The 24,892-nt window shown below is 38.3% G+C and overlaps 1 protein-coding gene across 1 annotated transcript in view; it reads left to right on the top strand.

The window, feature by feature from the left end:
• The window catches only part of BRSK2 (BR serine/threonine kinase 2), a 453,493-nt gene that overhangs the window by 276,328 nt on the left and 152,273 nt on the right, over window positions 1–24,892 (top strand). The window contains exon 3 of the mRNA XM_070957404.1: window positions 20,059–20,144. Coding sequence (XP_070813505.1) covers window positions 20,059–20,144 — 86 coding nt within the window. The remainder of the gene's footprint in view (window positions 1–20,058; window positions 20,145–24,892) is intronic.

Below are 24,892 nucleotides of genomic sequence, written 5' to 3' on the forward strand. Positions count from 1 at the left end.
TGAACCATCTGAACTGCGATCACGTGACCATGGGGAGGCTGCAACGGTTGCAAGTTTGAAAAAATGGTCATAAGTCATTGTTTCCAGTGCCATTGTAACTTTGAACGGTCACTAAATGAACTGTTGAAAGTCGACAACTGCCTGTAATTCTAGTGCAGAATGGTGTACACACATGCATGTACATCAAATACACTTGCACATACATCCTGTTCAAATCTTTACAATCTGCATTGACTTTTTTTAAAAGAGTTGAAAAGAATCGTGATTCCTGATACACTAAGAAAAAGAGGACGATGGAGAATTAGTAGGACACAAGCAGGGCAAAGAATTGCTTTAAGAAACACTGCTTATGATATATCATTGAATGAGTGAGCAGGGAGAGCAAACAGGTGTTTAGTGGAGGAGTTCAACTGAGGAAAAGGAAGAGATGGAGCATAAGAGCCAAGATGTGGGTGGGGGAGAAAGTGCTGACAGTTTCCCTGAGCATTGCAGACTGCCCATTGTGTGACTAGAGCATTATTTCCTGCTGAGCAATTTGAAGCAATTTGAAAGATTCCCAGGAGAGAGTTTCCAGAGACTGAGCAAAGAGAGAAAGCAAACTGGAGTTCATCTGAGGTAGATCAAGAAAGATTTCCCTCCTCCTTCCTTTCTGTTCGTCGTAGGAACAAAGAGATAGAGATGGATCATGTAACCTGATGGAGATGTATCGTGTTTGTTTGCCTCCCTGAAAGCAACAAGAACGGCAGGAACTGATTGCCCTTCTCGAAGAGAAGGTGAAGGGACTAGAAGGGAACCAGCCCACCCTCCAGTTTATCAGGGAAGATGAGGAATTCTTGGACACAGAAGTGCATATGGAGGGGCAGTAATACCAAAAAGCTCCAAGAAGATGGAAGGAAGACAAGTGTGTGAAATGGAATGTAAGGGGAGTATAGCACAAAGATCCAAAACCTTTTTTTTTAAAGTCCTCTGTTTCCTTGAAGTGTCAAAATAGACTCCAAAGCCTTCTATTGTTAGTATTCCTGAAGTTTTAGATGACCTGGAGACTAAAACATATGAAGAACAGTTGCAGGATTTGGGTTTGGCTAGTCTAGGGAAAAGAAGGATTAGGAGGGATATGATAGCAGTATTCCAGTATTTGAGGGACTGCCACAAAGAGGAGGGGGGGTCAATTTATTTTCCAAAGCACCAGAGGGCAGGACAAGAAACAATGGTTGGAAACTGATCAAGGAGAGAAGCAACCTGGAATTAAGGAGAAACTTCCTAACAGTGAGGACAATTAACCAGTGGAAGAGCTTGCCTTCAGACGTTGTGGGTGCTTCATCCCTGGAGGTTTTTAAGAAGAGACTGGACAGCCTCTTGACTGAAATGCTGTAGGATCTCCTGCTTGAGCAGGGAGCTGGACTAGAAGACCGCCAAGATCCCCTCCAGCTTTATATTGATTGATTGATTGATTGATTGATTGATTGACCTAACTGCAATTTCCATTAGCTTCAAGAGCTGAAGAACAGGACTCTAGGATCTGCAAAGAAAAGGACTTTTCTCTGTCCTAAAAAGTTGATAGTGACAGGTGGTTTGATGGGAAACCAAAGTAATAACTGACAGTCTCTTGAGAGAAGTAAGGGCGTTCCTGAATGCATGTTTGGGATGTGATGGAACCCTCAAGACTTTTAAGCTCATTCGATCAAGATAATTTAAGTTTTTTTTTTCCACTGATTCAGATGGAAGCAAATGATACATATGTATATCATAAAAAGAAAAAAAAAACAGTCTCACTCTTATGGGTGATCTATGTCTTCCCTAACCTCAGTCCCCTACTGAAGGCCTGGGAGTTGGAGGGTACTGTGCAATATCTTAGCTGTTCCTAGCACTGCATTACTCTGGACAAAGAGTTCTGATGTAATTCCTGGATCTTCTGGAGCTATTTTCCCACTTTAGGAGTCACAGTCACAAGTTCTCCTCCTACCATCACTGGGACCACTTTGGTCTTTATATTCCATATCCTCTTCGGTTCCCTCTTCAGGCACTGGTACTTCTCTTTCTTCCTGATGTTGCTGTCACTTGGCACCACTTGGTAATGCTATTAAATAAACATTAAAAAATAAACTTCAGATAATATTGTCGCAAAGATGCTTTTTCAAGAGGCAACTGGACTTTCTGGTTTTTCTTTGAAGAAAACCTTCACCTTTGAAGGTGAAGAAGCTTCTTGGATGAGAAACAAAACGTCTTCAAAGAAAAACCAGAAAGTCCAGTTGCCTCTTGAAAAAGCACCTTTCGGACAACCATGACCTGGATGACTGAGAATCTCCATAGACATTCAGATAATATTGAATTCATATGAGATCAACCAAGAGTTCTAACTCAAGTCACAAATGACCAGGCTCAAATTATCCTACTTTACACACATCATATGAAAACCAAGCTCTCTAGAGGAGGCTCTAAAGCTGAAAAAGATGGAAGGAAAGAAGAAGAGGATGACCACAATAAAATGAATGAACTCAGTTGCAGTAGCATTAGAAAACCTGAAGGACCAGCTCAGGACAGATTATCATGGACAAAAATCTAATATGTGGTTGATAACAACTTGATGGCACATAATAAAAAAAAATACTTGATATTTTAAAGGGCAGTATTCACAAACAGAACTTTTATACTCAGTATTTGTCAGAATTAGAAATTTGACAAAAAGGCTACCAAGGAAGCACTATCAGTACCTAGGATGGTCAGAAGTCATTTACTAGTTAGACAAGCTGATAAAGTTGTCTTACTCATATCTTCTAGCCCCACAAATGTCCTTAACATCCCCATTAATTTTTATCTCTTGCTCTTGAAAACAAAGTATTGTGTTATAGCTAGCTAATATTTTTATTTTGAAAGAATGCTCTGGTTTCATGCAGAATGTTGGATTTCCATTTTTTTTCCCTCAAATACAATAATCAAAAGGAGCAAAAAGGTCATAGATGAATCTTACAAAGATAATAATTCAAGCCAATTCTGGTAAATATGGTAAATCATGAACTCAGTATAGTTATACATATCCAACAGTTTTCTGAAGAAACCTACATTTTGCATATTGTTTTTTTAAAAAAATTCAGTCCTGTGCAAAAGCACTTATTTGAAAGGAGAGAGTACTTTTCTTTATATAATTTCATTCTGATTTACAAAATTATTCTAAGAAAAAAAATCAGTGCACTTATTTTAAGAACCAAAGTGCCTGTTCCACCCCCTCATTCTTTTCTTGCCTTGGAATATTTTGTACACTGTACTTTCTACTGACACCATAATATCATATTTACTATATTCTGTGCCTATCTCCTCTTACCTTGGGCTGCCCTCTGCAGTTTCTCTCCATAAAAGCAGTGTAGTTCCAGCTGTCAATCTATCTTATTACTGTGATTCTTTTTCAGTGTGGCACAACAAAAGTATTTGTGTGAAGGAACAGTTACAATGTTTGTAACTGTATGCCCATTAGATCTGGGAGAATTCTCCCTATGATCTCTTCTTAGAATGTTTAATATATTGCTTGACTAGCTTCCTCTTCTGTATAAATAACTTATTGAGCTCTTACCAAGAAGAAAGCAAAGAAAATAAAATTTAAGTATGTCAAAGAACCTTAAAGTGAAATTAATATGACACTTAAATTTAATATTTAATTTAGTATGACTTAATATTAATTTAATATGAAATTAAATTATATTAAATTTAATATAACTTAAAGTTAATATGATATGAGTGTGATGGCTAAGTGGTTAAAGATGCTGGCAGCCTGTGTTCAAGACCTGAGCACTGTGTGACAGGGTGAGCTCCTGTTACTTGCCCCAGCTTCTGCCCTTCTAGTAATTCAAAAGCATGCAAATGTGAATAGCTTAATAGGTACCACTTCAGTGGAAGATAACAGCATTCTATGCATCTTGGCATATAGTCGTGCTGGCCATATGGCCATGGAAATGTCTTCAGACAATGCTGCCTCCCTCAGCCAAGAAATGGGGATGAGCAAACACCCCACTCCCCACACAGAGTTTGACAAAACTGAATAAGGGGAAACCTTTACTTTTACCAAAAAGACAGAAAAGTCTATTTCACATATGCTAAATATCTTATAGAAGTTGATGTAGGAGAAGAGAGGCAGAGCTGGGGGTGGTGTTAAAGATGTCATCAGTTTAGAGTCCTTGTGTTGCTACAAGAGATCCAGGTTCAACTCCTCCTGAATTCTGTTGGCCTTAATCTGGTGTCAATTTAGTGCAGAACTTTAGTTAATCAGATTCTTGTGCATAAACTTGAATAAATCTTCAATACTGGAACCTAACCAGTATTCCCAATTCTTTGCTCCTGATAGTTTAATAAAATGTATCTATCTGGAGCTTAAGTTTTTCCAATGAGGGCTCTGCCCTGGTTTCTCCCAATCAAGGAGGTGAGATTGGTTTCTGCAAGGAAGAGAGCTATTTCCTTTCCCAGCAAAACTCAATTAATGCCCACATTAGCATAATTTCAGTGGCACGTGAATTCCTTTCTATTTTCTTTTTAATTGGCTTTTAATTGTATTCATCCTGATTTAGATTTTTTGAATGACCACCTCCTGCTGCCTTGTTTGTGGGCTGTTTTCCTTTTGCATTTTACTTGATTTTATTATTAGTGTGTGTGTGTATTTTTATTCAAATTGCTTTTAGTGTGTTTTATTGTAAATCAATCAGACAGTGTCAGTTATTGGGCATTTTAAAACACTTTACTTAATTAATTACAGGGTTGATTGCAATAATCTTCCTGTTGGAGATTACGCTTCGGAATTTTCATCTGGAACTCCCACTGTTTGTTCAATAATTGCTGTATCATAGCCTTAGAACCAATCATTGCAGATTGGGGATTTACATTGTTTGTTTTATTATAAACTCTGAATTGTAAATCAAAACCAAGACATCAAAAACTGTGAATTTCTCATACCCAGGCAATAGACAATAATTGTGCAACATTCGAAAGATACATCTATGCCTTATTCATAAAAATGAATTGCTGACACATAAGGTATATCAGCAATTGAATTTAAGTTTTGTTTTTAACAAAGAGGTGGAGAGGATTTCAAACAATCTGAATAAATTTCCAGAAATTACTTTGCACACAAGGTTATTTTTTACCTTCCTTTCTTTCTTTCTTTCTTTCTTTCTTTCTTTCTTTCTTTCTTTCTTTCTTTCTTTCTTTCTTTCCTTCTTTTCTTTCTTTCTTTTTCTTTCTTTCTTTTTTCTTTCTTTCTTTCTTTCTCTTTCTTTCTTTCCTTCCTTCTTTCCATCCTTTCTTCTTTTCTTTCTTTCTTTTTCTTTCTCTTCCTTCTTTTCTTTCTTTCTTTTTCTTTCCTTTCCTTCTTTCCTTCTTTTCTTTCTTTGTTTTCCTTTCCCTTCCTTCCTTTCCTTCCTTTCCTTCATTCCTTCCTGCCTTATCTCTCTCTTTCTTTTCTTTCTTCTCTCTCTCATGTTTTTTTTTTTTTTGTATCTTATTTTGTTAACACTTTTTATATAAGAATTTTCTTCCTGTCCACTGGTTCGATGCAATGAATGTAAAAAATAAAAATGAAATACTGGTCTAAGATACCAACAGAAAAAAAAATGGAAATGTTTTATGTATGGAAAGCTGCCAGGTAACAAAGTCTATTAAAGCCCCATTAGGAAAGAGGAATAAAGCTAGGTCAACCTGGCTTCATCAATCATAGGAGCCCACTTGGCATAGTTTCAGCTGAAGACTTCTGCCTTTTCCCCTCATTACCCCCTGCATTAATAGCAGAAAGCAAAAGAAAAGTGCAGACTTGAGTTTTTGATTTTGTATATGCTGTCCTTTAGCTTTTCTCAGAAGCCCTGGATGTGGTGGCGTTCTTTTCCTTGACCAATGTCAGTGAACCACTTGAGTATTACAGCTTTATTCCATGTGTTGTTGTTTTTTTCGTGAAAGGTGAATAAAAATGCCTGGTATTGCTTGGTTCCCTTATTAGAAAATCAAAATATTTTACATACTGTAAAGTACCATAAAGTTGAGGACATCAACTCTTGCATTCGTCCACATTTTTAGAATAGAATAGAATAGAATAGAATAGAATAGAATAGAATAGAATAGAATAGAATAGAATAGAATAGAATAGAATAGAATAGAATAGAATAGAATAGAATAGAATAGAATTCTTTATTGGCCAAGTGTGATTAGACACACAAGGAATTTGTCTTGGTGCATACGCTCACAGTGTACATAAAAGAAAAGATACATTCGTCAAGAATCATAAGGTACAACACTTAATGATAGTCATAGGAAACAAATAAGCAATCAAATCATACTAGGAAACAGTCAATATAAGTCTTAAGGATACCAACAACAAGGTTACAGTCATACAGTCATAAGTGGGAGGAGATGGGTGATAGGAACGATGAAAAGATTAATAGTAATGCAGACTTAATAACTAGTTTGACAGTGTTGAGGAAATTATTTGTTTAGCAGGGTGATGGTGTTCGGGGAAAAAACTGTTCTTGTGTCTAGTTGTTCTGGTGTGCAGTGCTCTATAGCGTTGTTTTGAGGATTATACCTTGTCATAGGATTTCAAAAGGTAAGAGACTTCCCCACCTCTCCCTGCATTCTTTGACTGGAAATAACCATGAAACCACATTCTCTAAACTGCCTTCTCTAAATCTTATTACTCAGAGTTGTGGGGGGGGGGGAGTAAATTGCAAATTCTAGATTAACTTATTTCCCTCCACGTGTTGTGTATCCTTTTTATTTTTGTACTGTTGCATTATTATTATCTAACCTGCCCTCCAAATTAAGCTGAATCACAAGGACAGAGGAGACTTGTTCATATTTTGACAGAAAGAATCTTCTAAATTGCTTTCACAGAGCAATTGCCACCTGGCTGATTCCTGGGGGCTGCCTGAAAAAGGTCTGTTCTGAAATCCAAGTTTGAATTTCTCATTGGATTTTGGGATGGGCCTTTTTCAGTTAATATCTTTTGACAGTGAAAATGCTGCTTGCCAGAGAGATTCCTCTCCACTTGGGGTGGAGTTTCTCTGGCAGGCAAGAAGGAAACTGCAGTACTAGACTGGAGAAAAACAAAACAAAACAAAAAAGCCACAAAGATCAAAGCATTTTTTTTCCTGTAGTCCACTATTGCCATTCCCTTCTGCAAAAAGGGGAGCAGTTCTTTCTCTCTGTCCACTTAATAATAGCCAAGGGTGGGATTCAAAAATTTTAGCAAGGGGCTCTCTGCCCGGTTGCTGGGTGGGCGTGGCCATGGTGGGTGTGGCCTAGTCAGCCTCCTGCACCACAGCAGGGGGCAGGGCGTTTTTGCTTTCCTTGAATCTCTGGGAGGGCAAAAACAGCCTCCCCAGGCTCCAGAGTCCGTTTCCGGGCTTCCCAAACTTCCAGTAGGCCCATTTTTCGCCCTCCCTGAGCCTCTACGCGCCCCTGTACTTACTTGCATCTAAAATGGGCCATGTGGGGGATTCCTGGGAGGGACAGGGTGGGGTGGGCAGGGCCAGCCAGGAGTGGGTTTTGGGGGTTCTCCAAACTGCACAGAATCTTACCTAGAGGTTCTCCTGAACCCCTGTGAACCCCCAGTAGCCTACCCCTGATAACAGCACCTGGGAAAGCCAGATGTGGTCCTAAAGTCAAGCCAGCTCATATGGTGAGCCACTTTTCAGCCATCACAACTTACGACCATCATTCTGGGCTCAAGTAGGGTTATCAGTTGAGGACTACCTGCAAGTCAATTATTATGAATAAGAGGCTAAAGGTATGATGAAATATAAGTTCACTGTACCTGTTCCTTCAGTAATTCCACCCATAGGTTAGATGAAAGAGCTAGTTCTGGCTCCATTTTTTTTAAAAAAAATCTGGTTAAGATAAGTGGGTAAAAACTAAATAAATAAATTAATATAGAGCATCACTACCTTTTGCAACTCTACTGACGCTGAAGGTATTTCATTGGAAACAGGAGCAGTTTCCCGCTCCAGAGAACCCAATTCACCTAAATATAGTCAGGGAACTATATATCAGGTGTTTAATTTGCTATGTACCATTGGGTAGCAGATTATTCTGCATGCCGAATGAAAAATCCCATTTGTTGTCAGTTTTTATCAGTGCTTCCTGCTTGCAATTTAAAGAGACATGCACTACAGGTGACTGCTTTATAGAGGCATACTGTTTCTATGATTGTAATGTAAACTGTCAAATGTAATTTTGTATTATGTAGCAGTCATAACAACCACATAAGGTGGAGTTAGAAATGCCAAACCGTTTTCTTAACACATTTGTTACGATAAAATTACATCCTGTATTAGCGCTGAAACTTGATTAAGCTGTTTGATTTTATTTATTCCAAGACATCACATCTCTAATTTCATAGTGTTCTTTTTCAATGCTTCAAGTCTTGAGAAACAACATGAATGGGATCGACCGTTGAATCAGTTCAAGCATCAATTTATCTTTCATAAATTCCCATTGTAAGCTGTTTTTCAGTACTTTATGTATCTAGAAAAGTTTTGCAAATTCACTGCAAGTACAGCATAAGGCAAAAGGTTAACAGACACTTGAACAGTCTTGCAGCACTCTGTAGTTTTTCCTATAGCAGTTTTTGAGACTTCGAAATATAACACTTACTTTGCAATTTAGGCATGAACTTAAAAAGGAAGCTTAATAACTTCTGCTGGGTGGACTGAGAATGCATGATAGTATTAAACACCGGAAAACGAACAGATTATCCTTGAAGTAGAGTGAGTGGAAATGGATCACTTTATTATGCCTCTATCTCTTTGGGCAATTTTTCATAATTTTAAATTAACAAATCCTATGAATTGGAAGATGTTTTTTTCCTGTCTTTTCCCTCAATCGTAAAAATAGCATTTCAGTTGAATACCATTCAGAGAAGAGGAAGTTGCAAATATGCAAAAGATGGAATAAAGTAATGGTAGGTTCCATTTTCACTACATAGCGTATAGTAATTCCATCTTTGTTATGCTAAGACAGCCACAAATTGCAAAGAAAGTTAACATAAAAAATTGCACGTAATAAAAGAGAGACCCATCAAAGCATTAGCCCTTTACAGTCATTCAAAGGGGTCACAAGATTGAATGGAGAAATGGTTAAGTACCGTCCTTCCCATTGAGGTGTGTCTGTGTGAAATGAGTTTATAGTAATAGGGAGCCAATGTTACCAAGGAAAAGGTTTGGGAAGGGAGACAGAAGTGAAGATCTTGCATTTCTCTTGTTAAGGGCAGTGTTGCCCTTGGGTTAGTCTCTGTCATTAGCAGAGTTAGTGAAGCATCTTATTTAACTAATCAGCTCCCTGCTTAGATCTTAAAAACCTTTAATTGTTACCTGCAAGGTCACAAACCAAGCGGTATGCCTTTGTGTCTCCTTTAAATCCATTTTGATTCAACGTGTGTCCTGTATAAACGCCTGTTGTGGGGAAAAAAGTGTTCTGAACTTGACTCGGAGAACATTCTTAGAGTTTAGGACAGAGGTGGGTTTCAGCAGGTTCTGACCTGTTCTGGAGAACTGGTAGTGGAAATTTTGAGTAGTTTGGAGAACCAGTAAATACCACCTCTGACTAGCCCTGCCCCCATCTATTCTCTGCCTCCCGAGTCCCAGCTGATCGGGAGGAAGTAGGGATTTTGCAGTAACCTTCCCCTGGAGTGGGGAGGGAATGTAGATTTTACAGTATCCTTCCCCTGCCACACCCACCAAGCCACACCCACAGAACCGGTATTAAAAAAAAATTGAAACCCACCACTGGTTTAGGACTTAGGTACAGTTGGAGATACATTAGTCTTTTTAATATTATGCAGCCGTGGCTTCATGATTTCTGTTTATTGCAGGCTTCTAGAGCTTCTCTTTGGCTTAACTGTTTGAGATTTGGTTTGTTCTGTTGTAATTTTATCTGGACGAAAGCAGTCAGCTCCGCAGGGCCCTGCTTTCTTTCGCCCTTCACAGCTTGGAACAAACAGCAATACGTAAGTTTCTCACTGCAAGAAAACATAAAAGTGATTCCAAATGCTGTCAAAGGACAGGAAGGATTCACTTCCTGTCCTTTGACTTCATATTTTAGAAGTTAAGTTATTTAGCTTTATTTAGAGGTGTAGCAGTCCTGGTTTGCTGATAATATGCATTGCCATTCTGTTCTTTTAGGCAAGTCATTGGTGGTTTACTACAGACTGAATTACCAGCCACTGGTGTTTCCTTGGAAATGTGAAATTGTGTTCTTAAGCAAACATTTGCCGCAATAAAAATAATTGAGGAATCACAGCTGTTCTTTAAGCTTTTGAGCAGAACTACTCAATTACACGAATTCTCTGTAAAATTTCCATAGAATGGGAAAAGAATTGCAACAACTTTATATCAATTTTCACAGCAATCTGGATAGAGATCTTGTCATTATTCCTGGCTTTCTGTATTAAATTCACTTACTTAGACAGGATAACTGCAATCCAGGTAGGCATTTCATTTGAAAGAAGCAAAGACAAAAGACTGTTTAAATTTATTATACTCATGTTGCTTTTGCAATTTGAGCTGAGTCTCATTTTTCTTGTCCCCAGGTAATAGAATCCAGGGGGATAACTATTATAATTTTTCCAACTACTTTATCACGCAGATATGGAATGTAATTCAGAGAGAAAACATTCACTTATCAAAAGACACCAGGAAAGCATGGGCCAATTCTGCAATAGAAACATTGTTTCTGAAAGTCCTCTTTGACTGCTAGACATGCTTAGAAATTGATTTTTAAAATCTATATTTGCTAGATGAAAGTTGTGTACTCACATGAGATTTAAATCCTATTTTATTTAATCCAATATAATTATGATTGAATCTGACCATAGAGAGTATTTGGAAACTACTACTAGTAGAAAATATTGAGAGCCAGTTTGGTCTAGAGGTTAAGGTGCCAGGCTAGAAACCAGGAGACTGTGAGTTCTAGTTCCACTTAGGCCAGGCATTCTCTCTCAGCCCATTTTACCTTACAAGGTTTTTTGTGAGGAAAACAGGAGGAGGAAAGAGTATTAGGGTATGTTCAACATCTTGAATTATTTAGAAAAATAAAGACAAGATAAAACTCAAATATGCTTTGTGTCTTGAAGTAACTTTCTAGTTATTAATAGTTTCTGAACATCTCTTTTATTCCAGTCAATATTGAATATTCCATTCAATTATGCATGACCAAGAAGGGTAGTTTATGGCTTTTTATAATACTTACATCTAAGGCACAAAATACCCTGGCAACATCTATTACCATTTTCCCAAGATATGTTCTTCCTGTTGACTCACCCTGTGACTGTACTGTTGTTAAATTGTTGTTGTTGGTAGTGGTGGTGGTTTTTCCTTATTCAAAAAATAGCAATAGCTATAGCACTTAGACTTATATATCACTTCACAGTGCTTTACAGCCCTCTCTAAGCGGTTTACAGAGTCAGCATATTGCCCCTAACAATCTGGGTCCTCATTTTACCGACCTCGGAAGGATGGAAAGCTGAGTCAACCTTGAGCCTGGTGAGATTCGAACTGGCAAATTGTAAGCAGCTGGCACTCAGCAGAAATAGCCTGCAGTACTGCATTCTAACCACTGTGCCACTGCAGCTCAAATGCCAAAGGCAGGGGTGTCTAACTCGTGGCCTTGGGCTGGATGAGTCACACACTGGCCACGTCCACCCCTGGTTTAATGAAGGTGGGGAGAAAGTCACGATACGTCATGTGACGAGAACGTGATGATGCGAGTTTGACACCCCTGGCCTAAGAATAGCCTAACGGTATTAGGCAGTGCATGCTACCTATTCTATGTGGATGGGAGTGGGAGGTTAGATGACAGGAAACAGCTACAATAAAGGTTATATGGGACCACAGCAAATGTTATGCTGGTATTGTTTACTGCAGTTCAAAGATGGCTGAACAAAACCCTCCAACCTAGCAATACAGAAGGATCCTAGTATTCGTCTGATTCTTAAAAGCTCTCTTTTTCCATAGACATTGTGAGTTGCAGCTGAGACAAGTGAAAATATTTCACATTTCAGACACTTAAGTTGCCTGGGGTTTGCTAAACACCCAGGTGGTGTTTTGATTTATTTTATTCCATTAAGTAAATGACTGCACTAATTGAAAAACTCACCACCGACAGCCACAGTTTAACAGCATACCAATGATTCTGCATCCCTTCCTGAAGGCAACTTGAGGATTATTGCTGTCTTTAAAACCAGAAGTCCAAGCTAAGAGGGATGTGTGTATTTTCCCAAATTCCACTCCAGCCATAGTTTGGAGATTGTGAAAAAAAGAAAGGTTTGACAAGCATATTTTCAATTAATATTTTATTTATCACATTTCTAAATTGCCCATGGTATCTAAGTGACTCTGGGCAGTTATAGTAAAAAACATACAGTGGTATAAAAATAGAATTAAACTGTTAAGAACAGAATTAAAAGGAAGTTAAAAATTAAAAGATAAAGAAGTGGAGGAATCTCCCTCAAGCAACCAATCACTCCCAGGATTGCATATTAGTCTTCGATCACCATGCCAATTGGCAGAACCAGGCCTTGACAATCTTCCAGAATGCCAGAAGAGTTGGGCCCCACCTCAACTCTTAGTAACAGTAACAGAGTTGGAAGGGACCTTGGAGGTCATCTAGTCCAACCCCCTGCTCATGCAAGAGACCTGTACTAGGGAGCCGAACTGCCGACCTTTCTGATCGACAAGCTCAGTGTCTTAGCCACTGAGCCACCTAGTCAGGCTGGGGTTAAATTACTCAGTCAAAGTAATTGAGTGTTATGTCATCATTGGAAAAGTAAAGTTCATTACTTTTTGTTTCATGAAGGAAGCTTGGGTAGCAGTTGGGAAGAAAATTGGTGAGAAAGACTTCTTTTATGAATGAAGGCAAATATAAAGGTACGCTGCCCAGAGTCGCCTTGTTGGAGATGCATACACATTTGATAATAAATAAATTCTAATGAGGTTAGCCCCCAAGCTAAAATTAATGCAAAATTAATGGTAAAAATAATTTGCTGTAACCAGTTTGGGAATAGAGATAATAGTGTAGACATTTTCTAAAACTGAAAAAAATGGATTGAATGCAGCTCCTGGACGAATTTATTTCACAGCCCAGGAGCAATTCAGAAAGCTGTCTTTTTGGCATTTGGCAGCAGGGGTATTTTCAGCAGGGCCATTGAAGCAGCCAATTAGATGGTCCTTTACATATTTATTTATTTATTTATTTATTTATTTATTTATTTATTTATTTATTTATTTTATTAGTTCGATTTATATGCCGCCCTTCTCCAGAGACTCAGGACGGTTTATAATGCATTAAACAACAGCCTTCATACTTTTGTATATACCTGCTTAGTAGGGCTTTTAGGGCCCCCTAAGCGGTGTTCTATTTTAAACAATGTCAGCTTATTGCCCCCACAAACCGGATCCTCATTTTACCTACCTCGGAAGGATGGAAGGCTGAGTCAACCTTGAGCCTGGTGAGAATTGAACTCGCAGTAATTGCAAGCAGCTGGCAGCTAAGTGCTATTTTAACAGCAGTTTAGTCCGCTGAGCCACGTAATCAGATTCTAAGCCATTAGGATTTTAAAAGATAACCAAAGTATCTTAACTGTACTCAGTAAACAACTTGCAACCAAAACAGATCTTTCAGTACAAGTCTCATACACTCCCTGTAGTTTTCACTAATGAGTACCTCTCACTAGTGAGTATCTTGCACCAGCTACAGCTTCCAGACCCCTTTCAAGCATAGTCCCACATAGAGTTCTTTGCACTGGTCAAGACTGATATAAACAATGTGTGGAAAGCCACCAATCAATTCAACCAGCTGAGGAAGGACTTCATGACTTGCTTATAGTTTTGCCATTGGCCTAAAAGGATCTCTAAGGGACTTCTAAACAGGCAGTCCCCTTTGGAATTTCCCTTTCAATAATAACTTCATCAGTAACTTGCCACCAAGGGCAGCTTTCTTTTCAGGCCACAGTCATGGGCAAATGATCTCTGCCCAGAAACATACAGTCTCAATCTTATCCCATTGAGAAGTTGTTTTCCAGAACTAGCAAGCAGACAAGAATCAGCCAGATCGGAAGTCTCCTTCCTCCAGTGGTGAAATCCAATTTTTTTTACTACCAGTTCTATGGGCGTGGCTTGGTGGGCATGGTGTGGCTTAGTGGGCGTGGCTTGGTGGGCATGGCAGGGGAAGGATACTGAGAAATCTCCATTCCCACCCCACTCTGGGGCCAGCCAGGTGGTATTTGCTGGTTCTCCGAACTGCTCAAAATTTCCGCTACCGATTCTCCAGAACCTGTCAGAACCTGCTGGATTTCACCCCTGCTTTCCTCCCTCTCTCTCTCTCTTTCCCATATTCAGTTTTTTTTTCTCCAAGCATAGAAATTTTCAGTTCCTTTCCAATTTGTTAAAAGAAAACACTAGATATTAACACTTCAAAGCTTTTTTTTTTGTGATCTCTGGAACCCTCAAAGATTATGCCAATGAAAATTGGTTGCAAAGCATCAAAAAGTGATGCGGTTTTCAGCTGGGTTTAGGTGGGAAATAAAAGGGAGAAAGTATCTTAATCTACCAATAGTCATAACATATCCAGCCATTTTCCACCAAGTGAAAAAATATAAACATTTCGACCTGGTTTCGTCTGATGATATCAACATTACACTGTCCTTTCCCCTGTGGCCCTCAGCTGTGGCTTTCAAACTTTGTACTGTCTGACTGTACTTTAGTAAACTATTAAAAATTCCCTAAAATTCAAACTACGTAGATTCACTTACTTAGTAATTTGCAAAATCTATATGGAATTTCTTCATTCAGAGGCTTTTCTTGGGTAGTAGTATTTCATCATTTTTATTATTGTTTTGTACTCAACTATTAGGTTAAAGTACAGATTAAAGATCAAGACTTGGTACTTTATTGGTCTGAAGACACTTTGTTTTTAATATGTATAGTTGTAGACTACTGATGAACTGAAAAATTCAGAAACACAGGCTATTTCAAGTTGCATCTCTGAAGCGAAATACAAGTATTTTTTTTTTAAATGAAAACATTTTACAGTTTAGGCAATAAAATATTTGGATTGGGGAAAATTAAACAAGAAGTAAAAAAAATGACGGAATCTTGCTATTGATTTGTAAATACTCAAACTATAATGAAAAAAGTGGAGTATTTTAATTAAAAACATGAGATATTATGTTTGATTACTTTATCTTCTGTTTTCCTTTTTGCTTGCGCAAATAAATTTTAAAATATTGTAACGGGGGCTTCTTAAGTGACTGAAGCCATAAATCTTACTTTTGTGTGCCTATTCATCTCAGGCTTTTAGACAGTAACTAAGAAGTACCCTGAAACAACTATAGCATCGCATCACTCATTTAAGGTTGACATGATGCCACAGCCGTCAGCAGGAGAGGCTTTTTAAAAGTAATGACTCTTCAATATGCTGAGAGGCAAAGATACAATAAAATTCCTTACGTTGTTTTAGTCAGATATAATATTAGCCAGATTCCTTTGTCAGTGATGCTCTAAGTTTTTTTTTTCCAATATGCACATGAAGAATTTGTTTTGTTTTGTTTTCTTTTTCTTTTTAAATATTATGTTGGAGGAAAATACGTTTCCAACTCCAGGTAGTTCGTTTTCAAACCAGGAAAATACCAAAGTTGCCAGACGACTGGTAAAGAGTTAAAGAAGCATTTGATTTTGTCCAAGATCAACAAAGAATGTTGGGTAATAGCTGCATGGAGTGCCCCTTTGTCACCTTTTTACAAATGTCTATTCCATCAAAATTCCTCTTTTAAAATTGCAAATTAAAAAATATTCCCCCCCTAACCTAATTTTTTGTCTCTATGCAGTTCAGAAATCATTTCAGTCCTAGTTCAAGAAAATGTTCATTAGAAGTTGCCAGAAATATTAAACAAAAAGTTTATTCCTAATCAAATTACTCAAACTTAGCATTTCTTCTTTTTGCTCTTCACAATCTTGATCTGCCAATGGTATTGCAGGATTTGATCTTTCATCAATCTTCGGCATTCAAAAGGAGTCTTCAAAGTTTTTGCCAGTCTACTTTCTACATCTCATAAAGAAGCATCATTTCCTGTTGCAGCTGTTTCATCTCCAGATCTTTTCTTTGATTTGTCTTTTGTATTTCCATTTTGGTAATCTCAGTTTAGTTGACTTCCATTGTTCAAACTCTTTATGTGAGGTAACAGTTTTTTTTAGGTTTTTCTCATCATGTAACAATTTTCCCACTGAACTTTCTATCTTTTCTGAGATATTAATATCTCAGTCCAGTTTTTTAAAAAATCTTTAAGATAAGAAAAAGTTAAAGCCAGCCTAGCCATTATAACTCTTTTCTGCCTTGCTTTTTAGTTCTATCTAGGGTCCATTTGCAGCTTTCATCAATCCTTTGTTGTGGGTATGAGCTAGGATTCCATTTCAGTAATTTCCAATGAGTATATTATTATATACTTGTTTTTAAAACCTGACAATAAAAGTAACCAATATACCAAATATCTCTGGTCTTCCAGTTGGCTGAGCCCAATCTGGCCTTCTGGTATGAGTCATGGGTGATTAAAGGCATGGAAACAGTGACTGTTTTGAAAAAGAAGATCAGCGAGAAGACTATTCCTTCAAAGCTCTCTGGAGGAGAAAACAGGAGATCACCCAACAGGGCTCTGAATGGCACCATAAAACAGGTTTCCTATGGGTTTGAGTGCCAAGAGCTGATGGAGATGGCATCTTTGTTCTCAAAAGTGGCAGAGCTTCTAATATGGACTGATACTCACTTTCTAATCAAATTCAGTATTGAGTTTAACCACTTTCTGAATATTAGAGACTTTCAAAACAGTGAGGTTAATTTGAAACTTGGTGAGTTTCACCTTCCTCTCTGGATTTAAGACATTTTAAACAGAGAATTAAGAATACAATACAATACAATATACAATTGGCAAAAAGCAAAAAATAATAATTTTGATTTAGGATACGATGAATCCAAATCCAAAGCTCCATAATTTTTTTCCCATTCCCCATCTCTATATGCTATTGGGACAAATCATATCTTATCCTAACTTTATTCCCAGAATTATTACAGATCAAATAAGCAAATCTTATTGTTGTGACTATTTCTATTAACAATGTGCATTTAGAGAAGGAGTAGGGAGAGAATTCTCAGCAGCACCACAGATGCCCAGGAAGGAGGCAGCACATTCCAAAGAGAAGCCCAAATTAAGAGACTGTGAAGTCCTGAGTTGGATGTGGGAAGGAAGAAGAAGTTCAAAGTAGCCACATCATAGAATCTCTTGTGGTGTATCTGTTAGATTAGAAGGTTATAGTTTCTAAGTTTTTAGAGTTCTACATTGTGATATATTGAATATTTTTTTAATATTTCATACATACAAATAAATGAATAAATAGGTTTGTATCACCAGAATAAATCAATACTTCTATCTCTGGCAAGATTTAACAAGCTGTACTTGGCTTTTAATTTTTAAAATACAACGTACAGAGTTCAACCAGATTCTTCTGTTTGGCTACTGAGACAGAATATAACTATATTGTCCAAATGCTGTCCAATCTGCTTTAATATCTCTAGTTTCATGCAGGTTGCCCTGATACAGAAAATTGTATGAAAAAAATGCCAGATTAGCAAGAGCATTATTGGATTCAGAGTTCATGATTTTTTTTCTAATTCTATATTAGTCTGCTGACTTTAATAGTCTGTTGTTTATTTGTATAGCCTTACTTCTCAGTTCATCAGACTGTGATTAAAGCATTAGTGGTTCATTCTTATATAAGTGTACCAACCATCCTCAGTTGCTCCGGTTATGTAACAATAAAAGTGCCAATGCAGAATTAATTTAGAGCACCTTATTCAGCAGAGAAAATTGCCAAAGGTATAGTATGATATTACTGATTTTGTTTAGAATTCTGGTATCTATGTCATGAGCGGCTTGCCCTCTGCTGTACAATTTAAAATCTTTTATTAATATAAACAGAACAAGATTGGCAAATACCATCCAGCAATCCCTGGAGACTATCAATATATTTTAAAAGTTTTATTTTAGCAATGTAAGTATTTCACCATAATTCAGGATGTACATTCCAAGCAGTCCTCCTTGTCATTGGCCAAATAACAGAAGAATCATGGGAAGCAGATTTTGAGATGAACCTTGATGGAATGGAAGATGGGGCTTTGAACCTTTTCCTCCTCCACCTCAGATCTCTCTTATTTGCAGTGTTAATCTACCTCACCTTCATTGATGTAGAGGAGTAAGGAGATTGCCTTGAATTTAGCCCAAGTAAACTTAGTCCAGGTAAACATGAACTTAGCTCAGGAAGGTGAGACAAAGAAAGTTAAGATTATCTTGCTTTGATTCTTTTTGATATAAGAGGGAGGTAAAGCAAACACTCTCAGGCTTTCAAGAAGCTGTCATTTGTATAAATAAAATTTTAGTTTTAGTATTTCTTGTAGTGTTTACTTCCTGAGTGGGTCTTACCCCAAAGGGCTAGTATTGATGGTTATTCCAATGCCATAATCATTTATCAAGGTCTGACAGATATTCATTTGGTCCCTTCCATGAATATAGTATTACAATAATATTAGGTAAAAATTCTCAAAAATTCTCCATCTCTTCATATCTTTCATTGGAATTTCTTGTTTCTTGACATAGCCTGGCACATGAATTTCTGTCAAATTCCATCTCCAGGACAACTTATTAACCCTTCATTATTGTCTATTAATTTATTCTGTAATATCTACCATTTATGACTTGGCAACAAGAATGAAGAACACTCAATAATGAAGAAAATAGTGTTTGTTCAAATTAAATGAGCACGGAAAGAATTCATTCATAAAATTACAGATTGCTTAACAAGCTTATCCTATTTTATGACAATTCCGCACATCGTGTAGTGTTTGAGATTTAATACAGTATTCCAAGGAATGGTTTGTGCATCATACATTAAAGAATGTTAAATGTTTTGAGGATTCTGGTATCGAAACTATAGTCTTTTTGTTGATTTGTATATAAGCTCAGAAAATCTTAGACATGTATGTGCTTTCCTTGCATGGGAGAAAAGACAATAAGAAGTTTCTAGTTATGGTTTATAATTTGCATTTTTAAAATATTCTTTGACAATGAGAAATGAGAGTTATAGAATTCAGAATTAGTTAAAAATGCAGAAAATCTCAGTTATGGCCTCAGACTATTCTCCACTGAATAGTGCTTTAAATTCCGTTAAGGTATCACAGAATATCCAGGGGAACTGTCAGTCCAGCAGTTCATGAACCATTTATACTTTGGATCATTATGTAAAACAGACTCGGTGCTCTAAATCTTTGAATTTCTGGAAACATTGTGGTTACTGAAAGAACATTTACCATGGGAATCATAATTATTTCTGTAAATATGATACAATTATTGTACTTGTATATTATTGTGATTCTCTACATCTCTCTATATATACTTTATTGCTCATTAATAATACCATTTCCTACAATTAACAAGATTTAGTCCCTGAAAGCTTATGCCATATATACAGTATCTATGCCAAGGCACTTTAAGACTCTGTTGTTTTTGTTATATGACTAAACTTTATATGCATTTGAATCAGTGGTGGAATTCAAAAATTTTTACTACCAGTTCTGTGGGCATGGCTTGGTGAGCGTGGCTTGGTGGGCATGGCAGGGGAAAGATACTGCAAAATCCCCATTCCCTCCCCACTCCTGGGGGAAGGATATTGCAAAATCTCCATTCCCACCCCACTCAGAGGCCAGCCAGAGGTGGTATTTGCCAGTTCTCCGAACTACTCAAAATTTCCACTACTGGTTCTCTAGAACCTGTCAGAACCTACTGAATAGCACCCCTGATTTGAATGAACATTAGCATAATTTTAATAGAAAATAAGCAAATACCATTAGTTTTTTTGTCAACTGGTCACATTTCCTGTATATCTATTTTCTACATTATTTTACTACTGAACTAGTGAAAGATGGTAGACAGAACATTGCCATATAATCTAAGACATAGATTTTAATCTCTTGTATCCTTCTTTTCTCTTCTAGGTGGAACGGGAAATAGCCATCTTGAAGTTGATAGAACACCCCCACGTTTTAAAGCTGCACGACGTTTATGAAAATAAAAAATATTTGTAGGTATTATTCATTGACATTTATTTATTATTAAACAAATTTATATGGCAGACCAACTCACACATAGTGACTATGGGTGGCTTATAACATATTAAAAAATAATATAGTACATTGGGAGGCTATTGAACATCTTAATGTGTTGAGTAGACCAGTCAAATCAACAGAAACAGACTAGTGAATGACTCTTTCAATATAACTCAGTAAACCCATGGATGTATTGACAGTTGGAACTTGTCGAATCTGTCAATTCCACAATTGATAAATTAATTGAATTCTTATTGTTCCTTACATTTCTCTAAAGCAGAATTCCCTAGTTTGGTAGGTTTCAGATGAAAGTTAAAATATATCTGTGAGGACATCAAGCTGGAAAGATCTGCTCTGGAATTTGAAAAGGGGTATATTTCTCAAAGCTAAAAGAAGTATTATAATCAAATGTCATTTAAGATTTAAGAACCTTTTTGGTTCCTTCCCCCCACAATATTGATGTTTTGTTTATTTATTTTTACTGGCTCTATTTATTTTACTGACTTTGTGAGACTAATGAATATATCCATTGTCACTTTCTTAGAGGAATTGAATGACAGAGTTTTTCCAGGTTTACTATCAACAAACAAAAGAATTGGCCAGATTATAAAATATATTAAGATATTTTATGTTTTATCACCATGTTTTACAATTTATAAAGATGAAATGAGAAATAAAATTCTAATTAAAGATAAGTAAGACAGAATTAAAACGTTAAATATAAAAACAATTGAACAGTGCAACTCATCTCAGCAGATAAAGTAGCTTGGAGAATATCTGCCTTGTGTTCCCATCAAAAAAAGTATATATAAAGCTTGAAGCTCACCAGGCAGAATATCAAAAGCCTCAAGAAACTTCTAAAGAGGAATATAGCTTTTCAAATTTCCTAGGTGCATGACATAGGTTATAATGTCTTATGTCCCCCACCATAGATAATTGGCAGTGGAGTTATTTTAACAAGAGATTTTACATATTCCCTGCAGTCATTCCCAGTCAGTAGTTTGACAGCAGTATTCTGAACTCATTGACATTTCTGAATCCTATTCAAAACCAGTTCCTCCCTACAAAGGAGGTCATAGTAATCCAGAGGGATGTCGTTAAGGCAAGGCCAGATTGGAACTAATGTACAGTATTATTTCCAGAAAGAGGTATAGCTAGTGCATCGGTTCTACCTACTTCTACCTACTCCCAAACTAGGAATGGAGTTCAAGATTGATCTTCTTACTGGACCATGATGTCTTAATTGTTGATGTTTTAAGATTTATTAATATTGCATCCGCTTTATAGATTTTAGAGAGGTTTTGTTATGGATTATTATATTTTGTTTGTCATTACTTATTTATTTAACTGCACTGGCAGGCTTTTTGTTATAAGAAGAATAAAACCTGGAAGTAGATAAATGTAGAAATACATCCAAACTATGAGCTTGAGTCTTCAAGAGGAATGGGATGCTATCACAAGTAGTGTTCTCATTCTCATCTGCTTTTCAACTTAGGGTCTTCACCAATTTCCCTGGCTGGAGTTTTAAGCTATTTTTCTCTTAGAAATCTCATCACCAGGCATCACCTACTGATTTGGAACATGCACAATTTTCTTGTGTGCAAAATACAAAAAAATGCAAACATTTCCAACTTTATGACAAGCAAAGAAGTGAGCAAGATTCAAATTCGCCTACCTGGGCTGTAGGTAGCGTTTTAAAATATCATGTCTCCTTGAAAATGAGATTGCTAAACCAAGGGGAGAATGTGGAATGGAAGTAATGATTACATATAAACCATAGAACTAGAACAATAAATTGTTGTCAAACAAAATTGATCCATACATTCAAAAATTAACTATAAAAGATGAAGCAGTTCAATCTCTCTCTCTCTCTCTCTCTCTCTCTCTCTCTCTCTCTCTCTCTCTCTCTCTCTCTCTTTCTCTCTCTCTTTCCCTCTCTTGAAAGTCTTTTCAACAATGAACTGCAATACTAGAAAAAATAATATTATTTATTTATTTATAAAATTTATATGCTGCCCATCTTACCTCAAGGTAACTCCAGAAAAATAAAAGAAAAAAATATTCTCTGCCTTTTTGTTTATATAGATACATGTGACTTATCTGGCTGTTCCTGAATTGTTTTTAAGTGTAGCTATTAGCAATATACAATAGTGCAGTGATGGCTAACCTTTTTGCAGTCGCGTGCCAAAAGCGGGGGGAACACGGGGGGGTTGCACACGAGCGTGCCCACACCCATAATTGAATGCCTCGCTGCACCCTGCTCCCCCATGCATGTGTGCGTGACCCCTCCGCACTCCCCCCGCTTTTGGCACGCAATGGTAAAAAGGTTACCGGTACTGGTAGACCTATTTTTTGCCCTCCCCAGGCTCCAGAGGCAAAAATGGCCTTTCCCACCCCCCGGAGGCCCTCCGGAGGCTGAAAATAGTCAATTTCCCGACTTCTAGTGGGCCCAAAAGGCCCGAAAATCAGCTGGCCGGTATGCGCATGCACACTGCAGCTAAGCTAGGGCAACACTTGCATACCCACAGATATGGCTCCACGTGCCACCTGTGGCACACGTGCCATAGGTTCGCCATCACGGCAATAGTGTATAGTTAAGATACTTTCATATTTGCTGTACTGCTGTACTGTAAAAAGTAAAAATATTGTATAATCTGGAGATGAGTAACTGAACTCTAGTAGTTAGTCACCCAATAAAAACATTTTAATGTCAGAATTTATATATATATAGGCTTGTAGCTCCTCCCACACACAAAAAAACACTAACATACATGTTTAATGTTCTATGTTTGATACCTTGCGAACCTGTATGGTTTCCAGGCTCTACCCACTTTCTCACTGAATGTTATCAAATATCAGGGAAGGGGATTTTCTCCTATTTTCATTTCTTAATGGATTTTTTTTTTTAATGGAAAGAAAAATAAGGGAAGCACTAGGAAAAATCCATTTTAAAACAGAAGACAAGTTTACCAACTTTCCTGCCACCTTGAAAGAGGCGGTGGTGAGACCTCTCCTCAAGAAGCCTTCCCTGGACCTGGCAATGTTGGTAAATTATCGTCCGGTCTCCAACCTTCATTTTGTGGCGAAAGTTGTTGAGAGTGTGGTCGCGCAACAGCTCCCCCAGCACCTGGATGAAACGACATATCTGGATCCGTTCCAGTCGGGCTTCAGGCCCGGGTACAGCACGGAAACGGCATTGGTCGCGTTGGTTGATGATCTCTGGAGGGCTCCTCCAGAGGGGGTGCTCCTCTGTCCTGGTCCTGTTAGATGTCTCACCGGCTTTTGATACCATCGACCATAGTATCATGCTGCACCGGTTAGAAGAGTTAGGGGTGGGAGGCACTGTGTTGCGGTGGTTCTCCTCCTTTCTCTCTGACCGGTTGCAATCTGTGTTGACAGGGGGACAGAGGTCGACCCCGAGGCCCCTCATATGTGGGGTGCCGCAGGGGTCGGTCCTCTCGCCTCTCCTGTTCAACATTTATGTGAAGCCGCTGGGCGAGATCATCCGTGGTTTCGGGGTGGAGTACCATCAGTACGCTGATGACACCCAGCTGTACATCTCCACCCCAGATCACCCCAATGATGCCCTTGAAGTGATGTCCCGGTGCCTGGAGGCCATACGGATCTGGATGGGGAGGAACAGGCTCAGGCTCAACCCATCCAAGACCGAGTGGCTGTGGTTTCCGACGTCCCAATATAGTCAGTTGACGCCATCACTGACTATTGGGGGCGAATCATTGGCCCCCACGGAGAGGGCTCGCAACTTGGGCGTCCTCCTGGATTCACGGCTGTCTTTAGAAGAGCACCTGACAGCCGTGACCGGGAGGATTTTTTATCAGGTTCGCCTGATTCGCCAGTTGCGTCCCTTTCTGGATCGGGACTCGTTACGCATGGTCACTCATGCCCTCGTCACCTCCCGCCTGGACTATTGTAATGCTCTCTACATGGGCTCCCCTTGAGGAGCACCCGGAGGCTCCAACTGGCGCAGAGTGCGGACACGCGGGTGGTAATGGGAGCGTCATGGCGCTCCCATGTGACACCTCTCCTGCGCGAGCTGCACTGGCTCCCAGTGGTCTTCCGGGTGCGCTTCAAGGTTTTGGTTACCACCTTTAAAGCGCTCCATGGCTTAGGACCTGGTTATTTACGGGACTGCCTACTACCACCAATAGCCTCCCACCGGCCAGTACGCTCTCATAGAGAGGGACTCCTCCAGGTGCCATCAGCCAAACAGTGTCGGCTGGCGGCCCCTAGGGGGAGAGCCTTCTCTGTGGGGGCACCTACCATCTGGAATGAGCTCCCCCCAGAGATACGGAGGATCCTGGATCTGCGCACCTTCCGCCGCGCTGTGAAGACCTTTTTATTCCATCAAGCGGGCTTGGCCTAATCTCCTCCCTCTTTTAATATGTAAATTTTAATCTGTTTTTAAATTATTGGGGTGTTTTAATCTGTCCGGGCCAAAATGATTTAATTTGATTTTATCTGGTTTTTAAATTTTATGTATTTATGTATTTTATTGCTTGACTGTTCACCGCCCTGAGTCCTTCGGGAGTAGGGCGGTATACAAATCAAATAAACTAAACTAAACTAAAGTTCTGTGAATAAAGCCAGTTAATTGCATCATAAAAGTCTGATCTGGAATCTAATTAGTAGGATTGTGCAAAGCATTGGAAAGAGACCTTTTGTAATAGAAGGGACCTTTCTTAAAAGAAAGTATCTGTGTCCT

The sequence above is a fragment of the Pituophis catenifer genome, unplaced genomic scaffold (genome assembly GCF_029215685.1).
Source record: "Pituophis catenifer annectens isolate HBS135680 unplaced genomic scaffold, rPitCat1.0.hap2 SCAF_1, whole genome shotgun sequence".
NCBI lineage: Eukaryota > Metazoa > Chordata > Lepidosauria > Squamata > Colubridae > Pituophis > Pituophis catenifer.